We start from the raw sequence: 21,873 nt of genomic DNA on the forward strand, positions 1-21,873 counted from the left end.
TTTTTCAGATTAATCGTGTAGCTCTAGTGTCTGTGTTTGTTTGTAGTTATGTGTATGTTTATATATATATTAGTGTGTGTGTGTGTTTATATATGTTTGAGTGCATGTGTGTATGTCTGAGTATGTGTGTGGTGTGTATGCAGTTCATTTCTCTACCATCACAGTTTTGATATTTGTGGTAAACCCTAACCTACTGTCTGATTTGTGCCAGCAGCATGGACAAAGACAACCAGGATGTCCATCAGGAGTTAAACAAGCTGAAGACACGGATCCAAGACACACGCGAGCAGATCCTGGCCATGCCCGGCATCGACACGAGCTCTGAGGTGCAGCAGCACAAACTCCGCACCCTGAGAGAGCAGGTCCGCACCAAAAACCAGCTGTTACACAAATACAAAGGCTTGTGCATGTTCGACATCCCAAAAGCATCCTGATGTCGATTAAAGAGCAAAAAGAACTTCTGGACTGGCGTTAAACACAAGTGGATCCTGCTCTGAACTGTTGGTCCATATGATAGCATACATTTTCTCTTCAGTCATTTTGGCATGTTTGTCTTTTTCTCATTAAATTCATGTACCCACACTACCCAGTGTGTTTATTCTGTGTTGTGTGTGTGTGTGTACACAATGTCTGTTTATATCGGTGTTGAGTCATGAGTTATTCTCAGTGTTGAAGTTTAAAGATGCATTGTAATGGGAATTCTGCATGACTAATAGACTGTGTACACTAAATCAATGCACTGCAATTCACCAACTATAGAAAACTAGCAACTGTACAAATGTCAAACATTATTCTGTTTGGAGGAAGAAAATCTTTAAAATTTCACAAAGCAGTTGACTTTTTACTTACGTGTTCCTCAACACGCAGGATGAAGACTTCAGAGCTGACTCTGCTCTACTCTAAGCTGTTACAGTGGAGTGGGTGATGCGAGTTAGCTTATAAAACATATGAGACATGGGCTGATTGAATATGTTGCCCATTAAACAATGAAAAAAAGAATTCTTGATTCACATCAATTAATTCAATTCAGGTGGCACAGTGTGTTCAATTCCCATATTAAGTCTGTGCGTGGAGGGATTCCTCTGGGTACTTTTCTTACCTCCCACATTCAAAATACATGCAGATTAGGCTAATTGGCATTCCCAAATTGCCCCCAGCATGTTAGTATGTGTGTGTGTGCCCTGCACTGATTTGGCACCCCATCCAAGGTGTAATCTTGTGCCCCAAATCTCCTGGGATAGATGTGTAGATGTTTAATGAGTGATTGAGTAATTCAGTCCAGTTTTATTTATATAGTGCTTTTCACAATGATCATTGTCGCAAAGTTGCTTTACTGAATCTGTAAAAAAAAATTAAGGAAATTATTTTGAGAAAATATGTATAAATCAGAATGATTAGTTTGTCCCTGATGAGCAAGCTGAGGGCAAAAAAACTCCGACAGATAGAAACCTTGAGTATTAAAACTCAGACACTTGACACAGGCTACTTTAGGTATTATTTTTCATTTTATTTTTAAACTGCTTGTACAAAACGATCAACAGTCCAAGCCTGTGTGTGTGTAGTTAGCTTGTATGTTATTCCTGTGTGTGTGTGTGTGTGTGTGTGTGTGCACTGAGAAACAGGAGGATTAAAGCCGATGAGTAATGAGTGGAGCTAAAAGCAAGATATTCATTCGACTTTCTTTATTTGTGGTTTAAAAACAGTTACACTCATAAAAAGAATAAATAAACACTGGACATTTTGTTCCAACAAGTGAAGTTCACATTCAATTATTATATAAAACATAAAAAATGTAAACACTTAGCAGGTTATTCCACACTGCAGTTTGCGAGTTTCTCACCGGGATTACCGGCCGCTCACACCCCGGGTCACCGCCTCCGGTAACGGGGTTCTCACTGCTTTAATGAAGCGCGCGGACACGCGCAGGACGGTTCGAGCAGTGCGCGGGTCCATTCGTGCGCGCCGCCGTTCCGGGTGCAGTTCAGCAACATGTGCATTTTTCACACCGAGTGTTTTTAACGGTTCAGGAGTAACACGATCTTAGCTGATCACACATCTGTCCTTGCCGTGCGCGCCGCCGACCGCCTTCTCCTTGATGTACATGAGGTCACTGTGCACGCTCGGGCGGCGCGCAAAAGGCGCAACCACACCGTACGCGTCGCAGTCCTTCGGCTTTTTGCCCCTGAAGGACTTGCGGTGCAGCATGTCGCAGTACTGAGCCGAGACCTTGCGGTGCAGGTCCGGGCTCATCTCGTTGGGCAGCTTGGCCATGGCGAAGAGCCGGCGGAACATCAGGTCCACGTTGGTGTTGCGCTTGGCGGAGATCTCAAAGTACGCGCACTGCTCGTCCCCGGCCACCAGCTGCTCGATCTCCTCACGCGCTACCTCGCGCTGGAACTCGCGGTCTCCTTTATTCCCGCAGATCACCAGAGGCACGTTCATGTTCTCCTTAGTCTTGTTCTTCAGACACGACTTGGTCTCGTAGATCTGCCGCTTCAGCCGCTGCACTTCGTTAAAGGATTCCCGGTTATCCAGACTAAACACCAGGACGAACACATCACCTGGACAACACAAGAGGAACATCATGAGAACATAATCATCATCGTTAGTTCGTTTTTAACTTCTGAAAAGTTTTTCAAACATTTACCTGTAAGGATGGATAACCTTCTCATGGCAGGAAACGGATGATTCCCAGAGGTGTCCAGAATATCCAGCTGGTAAACATCTCCTCTGATGCTGTAAAGTTTTCTGTGAAAGTCCTCGATGGTCGGAGTGTACTGATCCTCAAACCTCCCGCTGAGGAACCGGGACACTATGGCGGACTTGCCGACTTTAGTGGAGCCCAAGATGACCATCCTGTAGCAGTTCTTGGCTGGGATGTCAAACTCGGGTTCTGACGGGGACATTTTCTTAATCATGACTGTAGAGCTGTCCCTCTGCCTGCAGGTGCTGAAGTCTCAGGTGTGACTCGGATCCTCAGCGAGGTCGTTTATATACCTGTACATAAGGCACGTGGACCGCCTCCTTTCGCGCGCGTCACTCCCGCGAGCCAGTCCGCTGCAAGCTCCCCTCAGTGGGTTGCCAGGTTGGGTTTGTTTCCTCGCTTGAGAAGAGAAAATGTACCGAGCTTTGGCTTTAACATGGTCTGGCATCTACAGCTCTATAAAAACGCACTATATCTGTATTTCATTCTTAAGCATGTGAGTTTGGTTATTAATGCTATGAATACTAAGTGTGTGTAGTGTGATGATCTACATCACTGATGAGATTGAAGAACATACAATTAATCAGTTAAAACAGACCAATTTCTGACCACAAGGGGTCGCAATGGCAGACTGAGCCACCTGAGTGGGTCCAGATGAACACATTAATAAGTAAACTATTTCACAGAAATCATCTTACAGTTTTTTTCCAGCATTTGGAGCTCATCTTGTTTCAAACATTCCAGACCGACAACTGTTTGCTACAATTAGATTATTAAAAGTTATTAAATGTTATTCACTTGGACGAGGTACCAATCCTTCACAGTGCACACACATTCACACACCACAGGCAATTTTAGCATGATTTGGACTGTGGAAGGACATTGGAGTACCCGGAGGAAACCCACTATGTGCAGGAAGAACATGCAAACTCCACGCACACAAGACCCAAGACATGATCTAATCTCAGACCATGGCAGGAGCGACAGTGCTAACCGCTACGCCACCATGTCACCTTTCTGCTAATGAATTTTAATTCATCCCTAAAACAGGAAAAAATTGAACAGTTTCAGTCTGGTAGAACCTGAGCAATCATGCAACTTACTTGTTTAGCAGTGCAGCGCATAAAACCCTTTATTCTAAAGGTGAATCCTGAGTTCGGTGTCGTAAACGCTGTAGCTGTAGTTATAAAACGATGTCAAAACCACTATGGACAGCTGAATAACCTTTTAACATATTATTCATCAGTGGGCAGATGCATGCGTGGTGCAGGCCAGAACCTCTGGATAAGGACATCTGGCTAATACTTACAGTAAGGCAAGCTGTGGGGGTGTCTATTTAGTTTTAAAGCATGTCCTCATGTTCCTTTAGAAGAAAGGGTCACTGCAAATTCATTGAAATTCTCCTGGGAGTAGGATGATTCTTGGTCACATCTCCAATATGGATAGAAATGATGGAAATCACATGTTAGCTTTAACAGTGAATAGAACTAAAGCCCATGCTGGTAGCATATCCGTTTGGACCAAAACCTGAAAGATGAAGAGACAAACCTTTTACTAGAGAACATAAAGCTTTAAATGGTAATCCATGGGTAATGGTAAACCAGATTTCTTGATATTAGTGTTTTAGTGTCTTCCTGGGCTGTGGGTAATAAGCGGGCTACAGTGTAGTTTGCAACAAACTTTTATAATCCAGACCAACAGCAAGACAGTACACAAACATGCTTTTAGCTTCTCACATCCCCACAATCCTGTCACTCTCTCTCTCTCTCTCTCTCTCCCTCTGTGTGTGTGTGTGTGTGTGTGTGTGTTGCAAGTTACCTCTCACACTGAGTTACACTCAAATCTGTCCCAGTAAAACTAGGGCAGATAACAAAATAAATTAATTAATTAAAATAGAAGAAAACTTGTTAGTTACAAGTTCCTCAACAAAAGGGAACGCAACTACTGTACCAAATCAAGTGCCACTAACGCAAAGATATAAACAAAATTATAAGATGTAGTACATTATAACAATATACTATTGCAATAATGCCCGATTCTCAATTAAAATACATTAATAAATAAATAACTACCTTATCAGCGTACTGCACCGCATAATAAGTAACATAACTCAATACTCAATAAACTTAAAATAAAATAAAAAGCACACAGGAACATAGGGTACAGTTGATTATGTTAGATCAGTGGCTCCAAACTGAATGGATGTTTCGTTCCAGGTCTAAATTGCTTTAAATGAGACTGACATACATAAACAAATAGGCTTAGGGTGATTCAGATATGAGGTGTTGCTGAGGTCATGTTGATATAGTTGATATGTAGTTGACTACTAAAAGATACTTAGACAGATGATTGTTACCCAGTGCTGTAAAAACCAAATAAATTGCTTCTATATCAGATCTTTATTCAGATTGTTTCCTCCTATATAAAAACATAAATACTTCAATTCATTTACACTACAATGCACACCATCAAGAGCTTATGCACTGTGTAATAACCAAAACTAAGACCATAATCAGTACGGCCAATTTAATGCATGTGGCAGGCGGGGCTAAAGGCCCAGGTCCAAGCATGCAAGGGACCCACTGTTTGGTGGCAAATATTGAGAAGAGCAGGGAAGTGAAAAAGGAAAAAAGATCCCATAAACTAATCTTATAAAGAAAACTCCACAACTACATGATTACTCCAGTTTACCTCCATATAAACATATAAAGAACAGTATGAGCAACAAAGCCTCACAATCCTTAACTGATCTAGAACCTCTACTCGACCTGCATCCAAGACTGACTTGAATACATGACGATACATTTCATGTATCATCATTTAACAGATTAAATTAAGCTGTTTCTTAAAACGTGTGAGTGTAGGACCCATTTCTCCCATCACTCAATACATGAAGCAGGTAAATGATGTGAATGATGTATGATGGGTAGAGGAGAGAATGAGAGAGACTACAGGCTCAGTGACGACAGCCCAGCAAGTCAGACGTAAAAGGACCTGGTTACCAAATGAGGAGAAAGTGTGTGTGTGTGTGTGTGTGTGTGCGTGCGCGCTTAAGAGCAGTGAGGCTGAGACAAAGATCCTCTGTCTTCTATAAAGGAGGGTAAATGTAAAATATACAATATTCACTGTTCAGTTGCAAAAACTAATTGGAAATTTAAACGTACAGAAATTAGAGCTTGCTACAAAAAAAGAAACTGCATTACAAAATTGATGATTTATTAATGATTGCCACTGTAATAATGCATTGATGTATTTACTAATCTATTAAACATCTATGCAGAATAAAGTAAAGCAGGATGAGTGTAATGAGCAAAAATTGTGTTCTCCGGTCAGTCCTAAAAATGTAAATGTGTAGTCCTAACGAACAAGCCTGTGCATCAATTTACTGTCAAATATTCACTGCACTAAAGTTCCCTAGCAACTAAATCTATCATCACACAAGAGACTGTTGTAAGACACTGTGCAAAACGCTGCAGCCTGAGAATAGGCAGAGAATCAAGCAAACAATCATGCTGCATTCACATTAATTCACTTTCTCAAACATTTAGCACTGAGCCTTTTACTTTTATGTTGATATTTTTTCCACATTCTTACTTTTGAGTTTAAGGGCGACTATGCAGATGTGATTGCAATTACTGAATTGCAATTAAATTTTCTTGTTGCCTTGCTTATCTGCTGTAAAACAACATAATTTACAATTTTACAAGTTTCACATATCAGCTCTGACTTGGGAAACATTTCAGGATGGATAGCTATAAACATTACTGACACGGGATTACAAAGCATTGTTTAGGTTTAAATCTGGGGAATACAAAATGGAAAGTGAGTAAAACTGTTGGTGTATTCACAATTAATTTAAGAGAACGTCTACTGTACTCATGGGCAAATTAAATGTTGTGAAAAATGTACTTTATTCAACGTTTGCCATAAAAAAGGCTACTCTTATTTGCTAACCTTAGGTTTACAAGCATGGCATTTGAATACAAAATACAAAGACGACTCGCATATGGTTAGCTTGCAAACTAAAATTAACTTATTCTGAGCTGTTTTACGTACTTTTTCTTTTTGTCTGACTTTTTCATAGTGTTGTATTTCTCCTCTTTCCTTCACAAACATTTAAAGATGTTTTTTCACTTACAGTGAAAAACAATCCTGCTATTTTGTACATTGTAATGACACCAAACTGAGTTTTAGTCACATGAATATATGAAGTTTTATTCATTTTTTTCCTGATGCAGAACGAGTCCCAAACAGAGATGCTCGATGGAGGATAATGTGATCATTATGAACAAGTTTGCAATGTACAAAGCAGCCGGCCATAAAACGAGCAGGTTTGTGCGCTCAGCCATGATCAAGCACTTGCTGTGCACTGGAAAAATCTGATTTGTTGACTTTCCATAGATGGCATATGGGAAATGTCTGTCCAGGATCTGTGACACTTACCTCTTGTTGGGAAATATGCAGTAAAACATCATGTAAAGACAAAGCTTGATTTCCACAAATATCATTATTTCTCATTAGAAACAAGGACTGGTGTTTAAATCGGCTCATTTGAATGAACACGTCTACATCAACATTCAGAGACAACAGGCTGAAGTGGAAGAAATCACAACTGCAGGGACATCACGCACTGGTGATGGGAAATCCACATACACTTCACTAACCAAGTATGTAAGTGTCTTCCAAAAACATCACTGTACACAGCACGCTTTAGTTTGTTGTACTATAGCAATATGTTTCAAGACAAAGTACAGCAATGATCTACAACGGCTCATTTTGGGTCAGACTGAGTTTTTATTTGTTCGAACCACTGACTGATTTACAAGCAAATACAGTATTTGTTTGGCTCAGTTTTTTCTGCCTTTATCTGATTATCCTAAATAAAATTAAATCTTAAGAGATATAAAACAGCTGAATAATAACCATTTGCAATAAACATAATTGAAACAGTTTTCACATTATGGTTTCTGTTTGCCCTCAGATAGAACAAGAAATTGACCTAGAGAAGGCTAATGAAGGTTTGCTTTTGTTGCTTTAATCCTAGAGATAAAAAAAAATGGTGACATTAAGCAATGGTTCGTCCTCAATGCAGCTTTTTCACGAGCAGTACATGTTCAGGGTGGAGTCTGGAAGGTCTCTGCCTCGGCTGCGGATCCTCAGGCAAACACACTCAAGAACTATTTGTGTTTGCAGGAAGGGCTCTTTTGCAGATAGATTTTCTCCGTGAACGGTCTGCAAATTCGACAGAATAAACACAGGCAGGGAATGCGGAGGTCATAAATCTCAAGCACCACTGTACTGTACCAACCTGCTCCTGGCACGGACCGACTCAAACACAGCAAACACAGCACACAAGCATGAATTAACAACTGATCACAGAAGTTAAACATTCTCAGATACATATTCACACTTTACAAGAACGGTATTAAATTAAAATTGTAAGTGATTATTAATGACTAAAAGTATTGTCACATAAAATGATAATTATGCAAATGAGATCCTGGAAACAGGACAGAGAGAAGCACAGTGCTGCCAAGCTAGAAGCAAAATCCTTTAGAGCATTTAGTTTTTTAGCAAAAAAAAATTAAATAAATAAAAAATAAATAATAAAAAATATAAATATTAAAGTTAGTTATTTTATTCAATGGTATATTTCTTCCAGATCAAGTTCAGTAAAATAGAAATTCCTGAATGTTGAGGGGAAAAAAAGGAGGTCACCTTGTAGTTTGCATTTCTAAAACAAAAGTCTACATATGAGAATCACTCTACAGTTAAAAGACTGTGATTAGAAGCCACAATGAGCTGTTGGACTTGGCTAAGAAAAGATGTATAATGGTATATTTGATAGTACCATGGTACTTATTTGCTGATATAGATATATACAAGGTTCTACACTACACTGTAATATGGGACTATGAAACACAAACCAAAATACTGTCTATATACACTGGTGTGGAATAAGCAGTATTAAAAAGGGAGTGTACATATAAATAATCCAAATGTAGCCAGCATTGACAAACAGAAGGAACCAATGTGACAGCAGGCTAAAGAGAAGCAAGTATGAAGTGCAGATGATTGGATGTTAGAAATGAACCAGGAATTTGCAGTATCTGAGGAGGGGATGCTGGAGATTTTGTCTAGTGCTGATGTACTGAAACATGCAAAGATGACAGCCCCCCCAAAAAAAATTTAATTCTCCCACTTATGATATGGGGTTGCATGTCAGGTAAACACGCAGGAGAGATATCATTACCATAACTGTCAATGCACATTGTAATTTTGTTCATTTAATTAATAGAGATCATTTAATTAATAGAGAGCAACATCCAGAACAGTGTTAAGGTTTTTCTACAGGAAAGGCAGATCAACTCAATAACACGGCCAGCAAACAGTCCGGACTTCAACCTGATTACCAATTTATGGTATGCAAAGCTGGTCGGTTAAAATATTATTTAATAAAGTTACAACCAGCTCGATGGAGAACATTGTGTTTCCTTAATGTGGTCCATGCACCAAAAAAACTCAGACTGTCATAAAATCCAAAGGAATAAACAAAGTAAATTTGGTTGTTTGTTGTTGTTGATTTCATAATTTTCCCCTTAACATTGAATAATTCTGCAAATTCTTTCCTCTAACAGACCTGGAAAAATATTCCATTAATTAAAAACATTTAAATGTTTAAATTAAATTAATTTGACATAAGGCATCATAAAATTCAGCTATTAAAGAATACTGTTTTGCATCATTTTGTGAACTGGCATCAGTAGATTTGACACGTTTTTGTGTATCTTTTGAAACCATGTGCTTTCGGCACAGAAATGTGACTAAACGATGACTCAGTGAGAAGGAGACAGAGACAGAGAAAGACAGAGAGAGACAGAGAGAAATTTAAGTTGTTGACTGCTCTGATCATGTTATTCATCATTATTGTGGCCACATGCTGAGGCCAGACAGATCAACTTCTTTTGCTGTTTTTGTCATTTTTTATATCCATTAGTGTCGCCTGTCCCCAGTCCCCCTGTCCCTATGTCCATGAGAAAACCGGAATAAATATTATCTCTGATTTTTTTTTTCTTATTTCTCCACTAAGCTTTATAAATGTGAGACGTGTTACCTGCATTACAGATTACATTTTACAACTTTAAATGTGAGAAAAGGGTTTTAATTTAATAAATATAAAAATAAAATATTAAAAGAAATTATACTGTAGAACATGTTACATCTTACCCCTCGTATGCAATAGCCACTCTGTAGCACAATGCCACCACTGCAGTGAGAAGAACTCCTACAGGACTGGCATTCCTAACACACACACACACACACACACACACACACACACAGTAAAGTCAGTCAGGTGTGACACAATTTTCTTTTTAGAATTTTGCCTGTCACCACCACAATGGATTTGAAATGAAGCAATAACAATGTGATAAAGTGTAGACAAAGACTAATGATGTGTTTAACAAAAATATTGTTTTAACCATTTAGGAATTACAGCCTCCATTTTCACAGGATCAAAAACAACTGGATAAACTAACATATAAAGGTTGTTTGTGACACTTAGGTGTAAAAGCATTGCAGTCAACGACAGCCTAAAGTCTGGAACTCACAATGAACCCGATGTAGTTCAACTCAAACTCAAACTCCAATTCCCACAACACACTACACACAAAGAAATTCATGACAAACTGGTTAAAAGATCTAAACCATTAACATTTAACAAAAGTTAAATTAAAATCCCTCGAATGGGACCGGAACTGCATGCTGTGGCTGGGTAGTACGAAGTCTGGCAACTCACCGTCATCGTGGCTTAAACTCAGATCCTCAGATCCACAACCTAAAGCCTTAGCCACCTGAGCCACCACTCCCACATCTTATGTGTTCTTGTAAACATAGTGCCCCCTAAGGCAGCTCGAGCATACGGCTTATTCAAAAGCTTTTAATAATGAAACTTTATTGAACAGTTTTTCAGCACACATGGTGATGTTTCCTCAGTCATATTATTATCCATGTTAATATGACATTCTGTTATCACTTACAGCCACTCAAGCCATTAGAGTCAAACTTGGTCATATGATTAATCTGTGTTGAAAAAAATATTAATGCATTTTAAATTTCTAGATTAATCACATGCATTCACGCGATAATATGGACAGCCCAACTTTTAATTAAACTCCATCTGCAGCCGTCTCAGCCTCTCTGACCTGACAGTACCTTTAGCACAGTACTCTTTTACCTGAGATACAGTACATCCATCTCCATCCATCATTAATGAGCCGTGTTTAAAAATTGTCATTACCTGAGTAACATTCAGGAAGCTCAGTCTGAAGTCGTACATAGATTCAAGCCCACATAAATGTTCATCACTTCCTGGCAGGTTTCTCTTTTGGGCCATCAGTCTAGAGAAAGAAGAATTTGTCCTGACCTCAAGAGCAGTGTAACCACTGCAAAGCTCAAAGTCTTGACCATAAACCATTATGCGCTGAAATATTAGGGCAGCAGAATGGTGACTCAGTGTTGTAAACAGAAAAACAGCATGTGTAGAGCTGAGCAGCAGATGATCATGTGGTTTTCTCAAGCTGTCACTCGCTTCCTTTAAAGGACAGCCATCAATCCCACGTAGAAAACCACAATTCTGTAGCATTAGACCTACATCTTAACCAGAGCACTGATAGAGATGAACATTTCTAGTAAAAAGGCTTAAATGTTTAATAAAAAAAAAAAAAAAAAAAAAAAAACATCTCTAAGCAACTTCAAACGTCTCAAACTCATACTACGCACTCTATACCGCTTATCCTGTACAGGGTCATGGTAAGTCTGGAGTGCGTCATTGCAGGACACACACAAGGACACACACACTCTTAACCTACGCTACATATTACTGGACTGTGGGTGGAAATCCACCATGCACGGTGAGAGCATGAGACAGACCCAACACAGACCCTAGGCAGGACCTGAACCATCCGTGGGGCCACAGTGCTAACCTAACGCTATGCTATGCTAACCTAATGCCAACGCTATGCCAACGTGCCACCCTGCACTGAAAAATATGTCAAAATATACTGGCATATGAGCTGTTTTATACTATACTAGATGTGCCCACAACTTTGTTCACGTGGAATAAAAAATTTGTACGCGTTACCATGAAGTAAGCGGGACGAAGGTGTGAGATGGCGTTTATTAAGTAGATTTTAGAATTGCTCACTCATAAGCATGGATTAAAAAATGTACACCGTCATCTGTTGAATTTTGAGATGAACTAATGATTTTTTTCCAATATTTTTTTTTTTATGATATAAGGAAGTTATCTATTTACATTTCAAAGTACCATATCTTCTCTTCCCGTGGGCCGACTGAGATAAAACAAACCCTGTATGTTACCTTAAGCTCGGCCAAATGCACCTGTGAAAAATCTTGTGAAAATTAATCAAATTAAAATTTGTTCAGTAGTTTGTGTTCTATTATTCATCTTATGTCCACCCAAAATTATTTTGAACAAACACGCCAACTGGACAGTTTTATTATATGTATAGAAGATGCTGCAAATAAGGTCATCTCAGAACGCATAACCCTTATGCTTTTCACTTGTCCAAGAATTTTTTTTTATTCATGTCATAAGTGTCCGATGCGTTATCGCCCCACTATCTAGCGGTTTGGTAAAACCATTGCTTGGCAATTAAATACAGTTTCTGGAAGCCTGAAATGAACAGACTTTAAAATTCATGGTGTCTCGAGTTACACTGATGAAGCAGGTTAACCTGGGTAATGAGGATGGCCTCACTGACCTGCAGCAGGTAATAGAAATAAAAGTCCCAATGAAAGCTAGGACACAATAAATCAAACAGAAAAATATAGATATACAAGAGAATGATAATTTCCTCTAGTACCAAAAATTTATATTTAGATCAAGTAAGAAATTCTGTAACAAATCCATTTGTTGAATGACACAAACAACTGAATCTCAATATATAATAGTAAAATATAATTTACTCTAACCCTCGTAATTCACAGAATAACTATTATTAATAACAGACTAGCAGGAGAACAGAAGTCCAGGCGATACCAGGAGTCCAAAAGAACATTATTGGCCCTTGATCTCTCGGTAGAAGGGATTTTATTATTCCTTCTATCTGGATCGAGGTCTCCTCCAAGCTTATTTCGTCTCTGCATCTTTCATTTTCTAGCCAACCATGAGCTTGGGACCAGACACAGCTTTCGCATGTTTTGTATTTTTTGTTTGCCATACACTAGGCTCTAAGCAGGATCATGGTAATCTGAAATCAAGTTTCCTTCTATGCCCGGTTGTATTCTTTCTTAGAATTAGAGTAATCTACTCAGAGGATTCCACCTACTCTGCTATCTAACTGACCCATGGACCTGTAGCTGCATACTGTTAATGTGGTTGAACAATTTTCAGTCATCATACCTCATGCTGAATCCCCTGGACGCCAAAGATTGCCATTATCAACACTTCAGTGTTCACTGCCTCAGTATCTCACCCAAAACACTACATTTCCGACCCATTTCCTGTAGTTTGTAGGCTGTACTTGTTTGAAAATAATTTAGTATTACTATTATTTACTGTACCTATGCAGACAATTTCAAGAGCAAGGGTTGGATCTTCTTATTTTACGAAGAAGAAATCTTTATAATTGGGCCAGTGTAAAATAATAAACAAAGAACAGTAACTGGTTGTCCAGAACCCCACTAAGGTTCCTGCTGAAGTCAAGGCATACAGTGCTGATGGAAAGTTTACAGACCCTTTCTAGTTTTACACATTCTGTTTCTTAAAATCAGAAATCTTTTTTTTGTGTGTGATTACGAAACACACAATACTTCAAAACGTCAAAGTAAAAAACTAATGTTTTAAGTGTTTTGTTAATTAACAAAAAATAAGGACTGAAATATTTCATTTATGTAAGTATTCAGACCCATCACTTAGTACTTGGTAAAAGCACCTTTGAGAGCAGTCACAGTCTCTAAAGTCTGCTTCAATCAATCAAATTTATTTATAAAGCACATTTAAAACAACTTCCGCTGACCAAATATCTGTACAAGTATAGAAGTATAAATCTGCAGACACTTTATCTTAATATTCATCGCTCACTAAAACAAACCACAAGACAGAAGTCCATAGGATAAAATAAAATAAAAATAATAATAATGATAGTAATAAATAAAATGCTTGTGAATGATACTACTGTACAGGCTTGACACATTCTTTGTTTGGAAGTATCTTCCATTCCTCTTGCCACAATCTTTTAAGGTCAGCCAGGTTGGATGGTGCACAAGCATTTTCATGTCTCTCCAGAGATACTCTATTGGGTTCAGGTCCGCACTTGAGCTGGGACGCTCCAGGACTTTCACAGAGCTGTTCTGAAGTCACCACTGTGTTGTTTAAGCGGTATGCTTGGGGTTATTTTCTTGTTGAAATGTAAACCCTTGCTCTAGTGGGGAATGTCTCCTGGCTGGCCACTGTACAATACCATACACCATAATTCATACCATAGACCCCTGACTGGTAGAGTGCTGTGGTGTTGGTTGTGCCTCTGTAAGGGTCTCCCACCTCCACAAGAGAACTCAGGATCTAATTTATAGTGACCATAGGTTCTTGATTACATGTCTGACCAAGGCCCCTTGTCCTCAGTTTTTCAACTTGACTGGACAGCCAGATCTGGGAAGACTGTTGGTTGCTCTAAATCACTTCTATTTGAGCTACAATGCAGTTGAGCATTTTCACTGCAGAGATTTTCTTGTACCCTTCCCCAGATCTGTGTTGATCTCGTTTCTTTGTTTTCACTCTGATATATATTATTTTTGGTAAAACGTTAAATAGACAGGTGTGTGCCTTCCCCAAGTATGTTCAATTCAGTTAGGAAGAGATGCATTTCAATCAAGTTGTAGAAGCATCTCATGGACAATTGACAGGAGTAGGATGCACCAGAGGTATGAGGATTTTAATTCATTTTAAGATAAGTGAAAAAAAAAGACTTGTGGCATCTTGATGGAGCTGGGGCTTGAACCCCTATCAGTAACCCAGAGCCTTAACTAAACTAAGCTCCCAATGACCCCAGTTGGTCATTAACTGCTTTGGGTTTTTTCCAGAAAAATCCACACTGTTGTATTGGCTACTGTATGTCCAATGCGTGTGCAATGGATATTTCTTTCTCCTCTCTGATTTAAAATGGTTTTATTTTTTTTCTCGCATAGACAGCTCTCTGTTCGTTTCGCCTTTTTACCACCACTGTCAGCTGTTTTCACAGGTGGAACCGTGTTCAGACCAAAGATACTGTAGACACTGAGAGCTTTTAATTGTTAAAACAATCACTCTATGAAGATCTTTATTCATCATTTGATCTCAAACCCAAATGTTTTAAATGTAGAGCAAATGCTGGCCGTCTGATCACCTCTATATTAACACGTCTTTCTTAATGGGAGTAGACTCTTCAAGGATGACTTTGCCTTCATCCAAAAGTCTAGTTGAACACGAATGAACTTCTCTGGGTAAATTTTACTCCATTGTGGTAGCACTAGAACAACTGGTGGATCATTGAGGAACCAGTTTTACATTTTTTTTCTTTAACTTTGTGGTTGAAGCAAAAAAAACATGAAAAGCATATAAAACATTGAACATTTGAGAAGTTTCAATTCAATCATGTTGTAAAAAATGTCAAACTTTCTTATTCTTGTTTGCTATGATTACCAGCACACTGACTGCACACTACTGTTCACGTTCCTGCTGCACAGAAAATCTCATTTTAAATACAAGTTTTATTTTGTAAATTACATACAAACCACTCTGAGATAATTGTTCAATCTAGTTGTCTTAGAAACCCCACTGAAGGAAAGTACCTTTAAAATGAGACAGCACAATCAAATCATTAGAATTTTTCTTAATCATTTAAATGCAAGACCTTTACAGAATACACAGATGCAGAACTTAGAGAGAAACATTATAGAGCGAGCCCTAAAACATGGCAGATGAGACAATCAACACATTAAGCTGGAATGATCTGTGCGGATGTTTTGCACTTTTCAAAAGACAAAAAAAGGGTTTCAACCTAAAAAGCTTCAACAGAACTACAATAAAGTGTCAGACAGAACACTCATTGAAAATTGCAAACATTAGTCATCTAGCGCCTAAAACTTAGGGTAAAATCATGTGTCCCACATTTCTGTCTTGATGTCCTAATTTTTCTGTCTGAATAAGACATCCTCTCATGTGAAGACTTATGTGTTATCTGACAAAATATTGCTCATCTTGTCCTTTGAGAAAAATGAAAAGATGTAGGTTAATTGGATGAAAGTGAAATCATAGTCAGTGAGCCGTCAGTACTGCAGAAAGAATGTCAGCTGATCTCATACACAGCCACAAACACCCAGACTGGCCATTATACTCAGTTCCAGTAAACACACACACACACATACACACAGCCAGTGATTCTCTGACAACTGTGTGACTCAAAAGAGCTGGAGCACAAGCCGAAAACTCAGCAAACGGCCAGGGCAGGATCAGAATACCACCACGCTCTAACATCTAATGTGTTTAGGGAAGTGACGTGATTCTAATAAAGTAGTTGGTGACGTAAGAACTTATCCTTTATATGTGTCTAGCTGTAAGCTTCTAAAAACTTGTTCTTGGGGTTCTCTGACGCATGGATTTGTATTAAAGCTGGATAAAAACACTGCAATAGGACTAAAAGATGAAGAGAATAGAAGAGGAAGAGGCCACAAGAGCAGGGTTAGGGAGGCCATGGGCCAGTCGCTCCAGCAACTGCTGCCTAGCAACCAAGCCAGGCAGTCGCTCATAAACGCTTTGCCATTGTTGCCATCGTAACCGCACGTAAGTACGTGATAGGTTTTACACATCCACTAAGGCAGAAAGTTGAGAGTGATGAAACAAACATTATCTGCATCCTAATTCCACTGGAGCGGAAGGTGCATCTGAAACAGCACTGCTTGCATCCTTTCATTTTCACACCCATAGTGTTATATCTCGATTCGCTTTGTGCTTTAATAACCCAATTAATATCACAAAACCCTTAAAATTGTAATAAGGCAACATGATCATTAAATCTGTTTCCCCCCCCTGCATTAGTGGTTCTAGAAGTGTTTATTATTCTGGCAGAAATCAGTATTCTGCCTGATGTACGAAAGGGTTTGCTATAATCCTCATCTGCTCTGCATTCAGAATAAACTAAACTGCAACTGGTGTGTAAACTGCCTTGAGCACAGCTGGCTGGTGTGCCACACAGATGTTCTGATGATACAGTGCATCTGCACAGTCAGGAAAAACTGAATCTGATTAGCACAATCCCTCATGAGGTACCTTTCAGAGCCTTGAGATATAGAGACGCGACTAGTTTCTTGTCCTACGGTAGCATAAAAAAAACATTATATTGAGTTTCAACCCTGAAAAGATAAAAATGATTTCTGCTGGTCAAAATCAGGTCCTTTAAGAAATATTTTACTGATACACAATACCAGGAGCTTGTGATCATTACACGGTGACTTTATCCAACACTAGGTCTTTGCAGTGATTGATGCAGACATTTTTGTCATGAAGCAAATTTTTTTTGTAACATTCTTTTAAGGTTGATTTGCAAAAACAGTAAGAAATTCTAAATATTCTGAATTTCCTTCAGTTCTTCCTTCCTCATTTTTTTCTTTCCTTGTTTTGTTCTTTTCTGACCAACTTTCCCTACTTCAAGTTCTTTCATTCCTCCATTTCTCCCCTCCTTTCTTCATTTTTTCCATCCATCCTTAATTTCTTTATCCTTCTTTTTTTTGTCTTTACTTACTTTCTTCTTGTCCCTTCCTTCCTCATTCCTTTCCTTTCTTCATCCCTACTTTCCTCTTTTATCATTTACTTCCTTCCTTTTTTCCCCCACCTTTCTTCATATTAAACAGGAACCCTACCAAAATTGGGTCCCACGAAGGAACACTTTATTATAACGTATGATTTTTTTGTTTTTGTTTTTCATGTGATGAAACACAAGCAATGTAAAAACATTCATGTTCGTATTTTTTAAATGAAACAGATTTTTTTTTTTAGACCAAAGCAAGAATTTTTTCCCCGGGCACAGCAGCCAGTCTGGGTGGATCAGCAACTTTATACATAGAAGCATAACACTGCTGTGAATTTGGGGCCAGTCTGTTCAAGAAATATGGTGGAATTGTGTGTTTACTTTGTAGCTCAGTATTGCAACTTTCAGGTTCAGCAAAATAAGCAAAAAAAAAAAGGTGCATCTCTAATTCATATCTTTATTTGTATATGTTTAAAACGCATCATCAATTCCATCCAAATACAGTGAAACCTTGGCAGACGAACGCCCCGCGTTAAAAATACGCTCCTTAAGAACTGAAATTTTGAGGGGTTTTTTAGCGTACAAGCGACCGAGCCGAACCGAATACTGGCTGAGGCACGCGTACGAAACTTACCCGTTCAAAACTTATTTGCGTCAGTGGAAAGCCAAGCGTTTAAAATTTTTTTTTCAATTTTGTGCAAGATTTAGTGAAGACACGCCACCATGGGTCCCAAGAATGTTATCATGGACAGTAGCAAGAAGAAAAGAGAGCCGCTTTCAGTTTTATAAAGCGGCTGGTGCCAAGAGGAATCATAAATTAAGGTTAGAGAATTAATGTCTATTTATTTCATATTTTACTTCATTTACATGTCTTTTCTAAATGTTTTCATTGTTTTTATATGCAAACATATAATGATAGTGGTAGAAATTAGTAATTTTGATACTATATTTTTGGGTGGCTAGAACGTATTATCTGCATTTACATTATTTCCTATGGACCAATGCGTTTCACAATACGAAATTTCACCTTAAGCACTCGGAACAGATTAAATTCGTATGCCAAGGTAGCACTTTAATTTATTTTAATTTGCTACCCTCAATACAACATTTTATTAAATTTGTATACTGTAGCTTCACTCAAACTGAGGTGTGTGTAAAAATGTGATTTTGAAGGACGATGTAGCCAGAAGCAAGGGACCAATAATTCAGGATAACAAACAAACATTTTACCCAGAAATACACACCACACCACACCACACACACAATCTGACAGAACTCACATTAAGGCCAGGCCTAGGTAGTTGGCCGTACTTCCCCAGTACATTGGGTTCTCCATGAGGTTAAAGGGGAAGCCGGTCACTTTCTCCTCCATCAGGATACCAAAGTAATCTCCTGGCAAAAAAACAACAAAAAAAGAAATGAGAACAATTATTCAGTCTCTCACAGAAAACAAACTCCTGCTCCATTTCTTTTTAGCGTGCACACACTCCATCAACCTTTAAACCACTAATGTTGACATTCAGAACACTGACTTTACTGAGATGTTCTTCAACCAATCAGTTGAGTCCTTTGAATACCGAGTTAACGTATCAAAACAGAGGATGGTCCTTGACAATGACACACACCACAGAGAATCTGCTATCTTTGATTACCTCGTTATCTTGGATCCAGTTGACGTACCTGCTTTTAGGGCAGATCACAGCAATGTAACAGTCTTTTATAGCTGCTACATAACCAGACCTTGCATCACTGTATATGGAACACTTCTACTACACATAAATACTGTATGTGCACAGGCATCACGGCCACTGATCTACTACCCAGCACAGTCTAGCAGAAAAGTTAAAAACATGCCACTGTTTGAGCGTCACTTTCCAACAATACTTTTATTCATCACTTTCTAGATGGAATCATGGATTATCATTTCACAAGCTTTGCTTACATAAAAAGAAATTATATAATTTTAACTTGTGACTTGTTATCACTGGGAAAGTAGCTCCTTTCACAAAGCAAACAAACAACTTTACCCTAATTTCTACGAAAATGAGGTTAGTGCTGAACAGTTAGTGTGCAAACACACCAGTGCAGCCTGAACAGAAATAGAAATACAGTATCTCTCACTAGAGACGAGAATATTAATGTCATAATTAACTTCAAATGTGAAATCCACATGAGTTCCTAGAACATCATTCCACCGTCTGAGAAATATGATCATCATGACCAAAGAATATATATATTGAATATGGTTTAATATACTGTATGTGCCTGGCCAAAAAAGTTCGGTTTCAGTACAGTCAAAGTATTTCCCTGCAGAAACCTGAATAAATAAATAAATCTAATGAGATTTGAAATTCCTGGAACTGGGTTAAGAGCACTTCATGATTTCACACTTCACACTGCATGATTTAAAAAGAAATCAACAGTAAAAACTGATCTATGTTTAATAGTAAGAGCGTTTCCACACACACACACACACACACACACACACACAATGTGATGAGAATTCACAGGACTAGGACTAAACAGCTGTGTGTCCATAATAAAACCACTTGTCAGTGAGACTCGTCAGAAAAAAAGCCTACTTTTTGCTGTAATACAATTTAAGATTGTGCATCGTCTACATTGGTCAAAAGTCAGACTCTCTAAGATTAAAACTGATTTAGACACCACGTGTGACAGATGCAGACAGGCTCCTGCAACTCTGCTGCATATGTTCTGGACTTGTCCAAGACTCTACATGTTCTGGACCAATATTCTTGAGACTTTTTCTGGAGTATTTGGAGAGATAGTAGAGCCAACTCCATTTGTTGCATTGTTTGGGGTGCATCCAGAAAATACCAGTTTTATCCAAAGGGAAATTAAAATATTGGCCTTCTGTTCCCTTTTGGCTAGGAGATTAATCTTGACTAAATGGAAAGACCCTGATCCACCAACATTTAGCCACTGGATAAGGGAAGTGATGTACTGTCTTAAACTGGAGAAAATTAGGTATACAGGTATATATGATCAAAAAAAGAAAAAAAGCCTACTTTTTAGGTAGCATAAAGATCGCTCTTTGGGACAATGGATATTATAGAGCTAGAGTGTCTATTTGTGGAGTTGGCTTTCCTGATAGTACGGCCATATTCCAAAACTCAAAGAGTGAAAAACTGGCAAAGATGGATGCGTTTTAATGAGTGTGAATTGCAAGCTAATCAAAAAACCTTGCAAAGTTTTTTAAAATGAAATCTCAAAGAGGTTTTACATTATTTCCCAAAAAAAATTTCCCATACATTTTCCCCTTCTATGTCCCTTTAGAATAATCTTGAGAAAACTGCATTCATTCACAAAAAATTTGAATTAACACAACCAACTAAAAGTTTTGCCTTTCATCTGGAGGTTTTCAGAAGCCTAGCACTTGCTTCCAGTAATCCAAAAAATGCTGACTGCATGTTCTAACAGCACAACCCTGAGGGCGGGGTAACTTTTAAGGGCAACTATTAAAGACTTGGCAAAATAATAAAAAATAATCACCATCACCAATACTGTAAGTGAATGTTTGATTAAAAGAAGGTACATGAATATCTGCTTTATTATTATCTCTAAGACAGTCTGAAAAATGAGATGAATATGAGAATAAACTTGCATGAGTTGACAGAGAAGAGGAGTTGCAGTACTTACCGAGGAAAGTCCCAGTGAAGCCCAGGGCCAGGAAACTACTGATAACAAAAAGCGAGCCAACGAGCATAAGAGATGCACCCAGATAATACACCTGCACTCGGTCCAGCAGCTCCATCTTAGGTTGGCTCTCCATTGCAACTGCAAAACTAACAGAGGAGATGATGCAGATTTTACAGCAGACTATAAGGCAACACAAAAGAAGAAACACACATGTCATAAAGGTCACACCAAGCGCTTGCGAGCTCCCTCTATGCACTCTTAAATTGCTCGTGTTGGCATGTCAATATTAAAGCATTAACGCATGTGATTAATCTAGAAATTTTAACTAATTTCTATTCTTAAACGCAAAGCCATATGCTCCAGCTGCTTTCAAGGGGAACTATTTTTACAAAAATACATTAAACGAAAAATGTGGGGGTGGTGGCTCAGGTGGCTAAGGCTCTAGGTTGTTGATTTTTGGGTCTGAGGATACCTGTCTGAGCCCTGCTGGCGGTGGGTTGCCACACCCCATACTGCCCAGCCTTTGATTGCAGTGTCGGTCCCATGTGAGAGATTTTAATTTAACATTTGTTAATGTTTGAAATATCAAAAAACTGCATAATCTGTTTCTTCTAACCAGTTTGTTATGAATTTTGTGTATTTGAAAATTGTAGAGAAGTGCTTTTTCACTCAATACTCCAACTGTTGCAAAGAACAATCAGA

General features: G+C 38.5%; 3 protein-coding genes across 4 annotated transcripts in view; 1 reads left to right on the top strand and 2 right to left on the bottom strand.

Annotated features, from left to right (window-relative positions):
- The window catches only part of med9 (mediator complex subunit 9), a 4,429-nt gene extending 3,847 nt beyond the window's left edge, over positions 1-582 (top strand). The window contains exon 2 of the mRNA XM_053512019.1: positions 215-582. Coding sequence (XP_053367994.1) covers positions 215-434 — 220 coding nt within the window. The 3' untranslated portion in view covers positions 435-582. The remainder of the gene's footprint in view (positions 1-214) is intronic.
- Positions 583-1,667: 1,085 nt separating this feature from the next.
- rasd1 (RAS, dexamethasone-induced 1) lies at positions 1,668-4,473 on the bottom strand. The gene is made up of 3 exons (XM_053511143.1): positions 4,014-4,473; positions 2,648-3,103; positions 1,668-2,561 (listed from the first exon to the last, which is right to left on the bottom strand). Exons 2-3 carry the CDS (start codon positions 2,916-2,918, stop codon positions 2,041-2,043), a joined length of 792 nt encoding a protein of 263 aa, XP_053367118.1. The 5' UTR covers positions 2,919-3,103; positions 4,014-4,473; the 3' UTR covers positions 1,668-2,040.
- Positions 4,474-7,478: 3,005 nt separating this feature from the next.
- pemt (phosphatidylethanolamine N-methyltransferase) overlaps positions 7,479-21,873 on the bottom strand; it is a 36,080-nt gene continuing 21,685 nt past the window's right edge. The window contains exons 4-8 of one of the 2 annotated variants that reach the window (XM_053511141.1): positions 21,172-21,317; positions 18,792-18,903; positions 11,004-11,103; positions 9,932-10,006; positions 7,479-7,936 (exon numbers count right to left, since the gene is read on the bottom strand). In XM_053511141.1, the coding sequence (XP_053367116.1) occupies positions 7,802-7,936; positions 9,932-10,006; positions 11,004-11,103; positions 18,792-18,903; positions 21,172-21,317 (568 nt within the window). In that variant the 3' untranslated portion in view covers positions 7,479-7,801. The remainder of the gene's footprint in view (positions 7,937-9,931; positions 10,007-11,003; positions 11,104-18,791; positions 18,904-21,171; positions 21,318-21,873) is intronic. The other variant, XM_053511142.1, reaches the window with a different exon arrangement.

Source organism: Clarias gariepinus, chromosome 14 (assembly GCF_024256425.1).
Source record: "Clarias gariepinus isolate MV-2021 ecotype Netherlands chromosome 14, CGAR_prim_01v2, whole genome shotgun sequence".
NCBI classification, from domain to species: Eukaryota; Metazoa; Chordata; class Actinopteri; order Siluriformes; family Clariidae; genus Clarias; species Clarias gariepinus.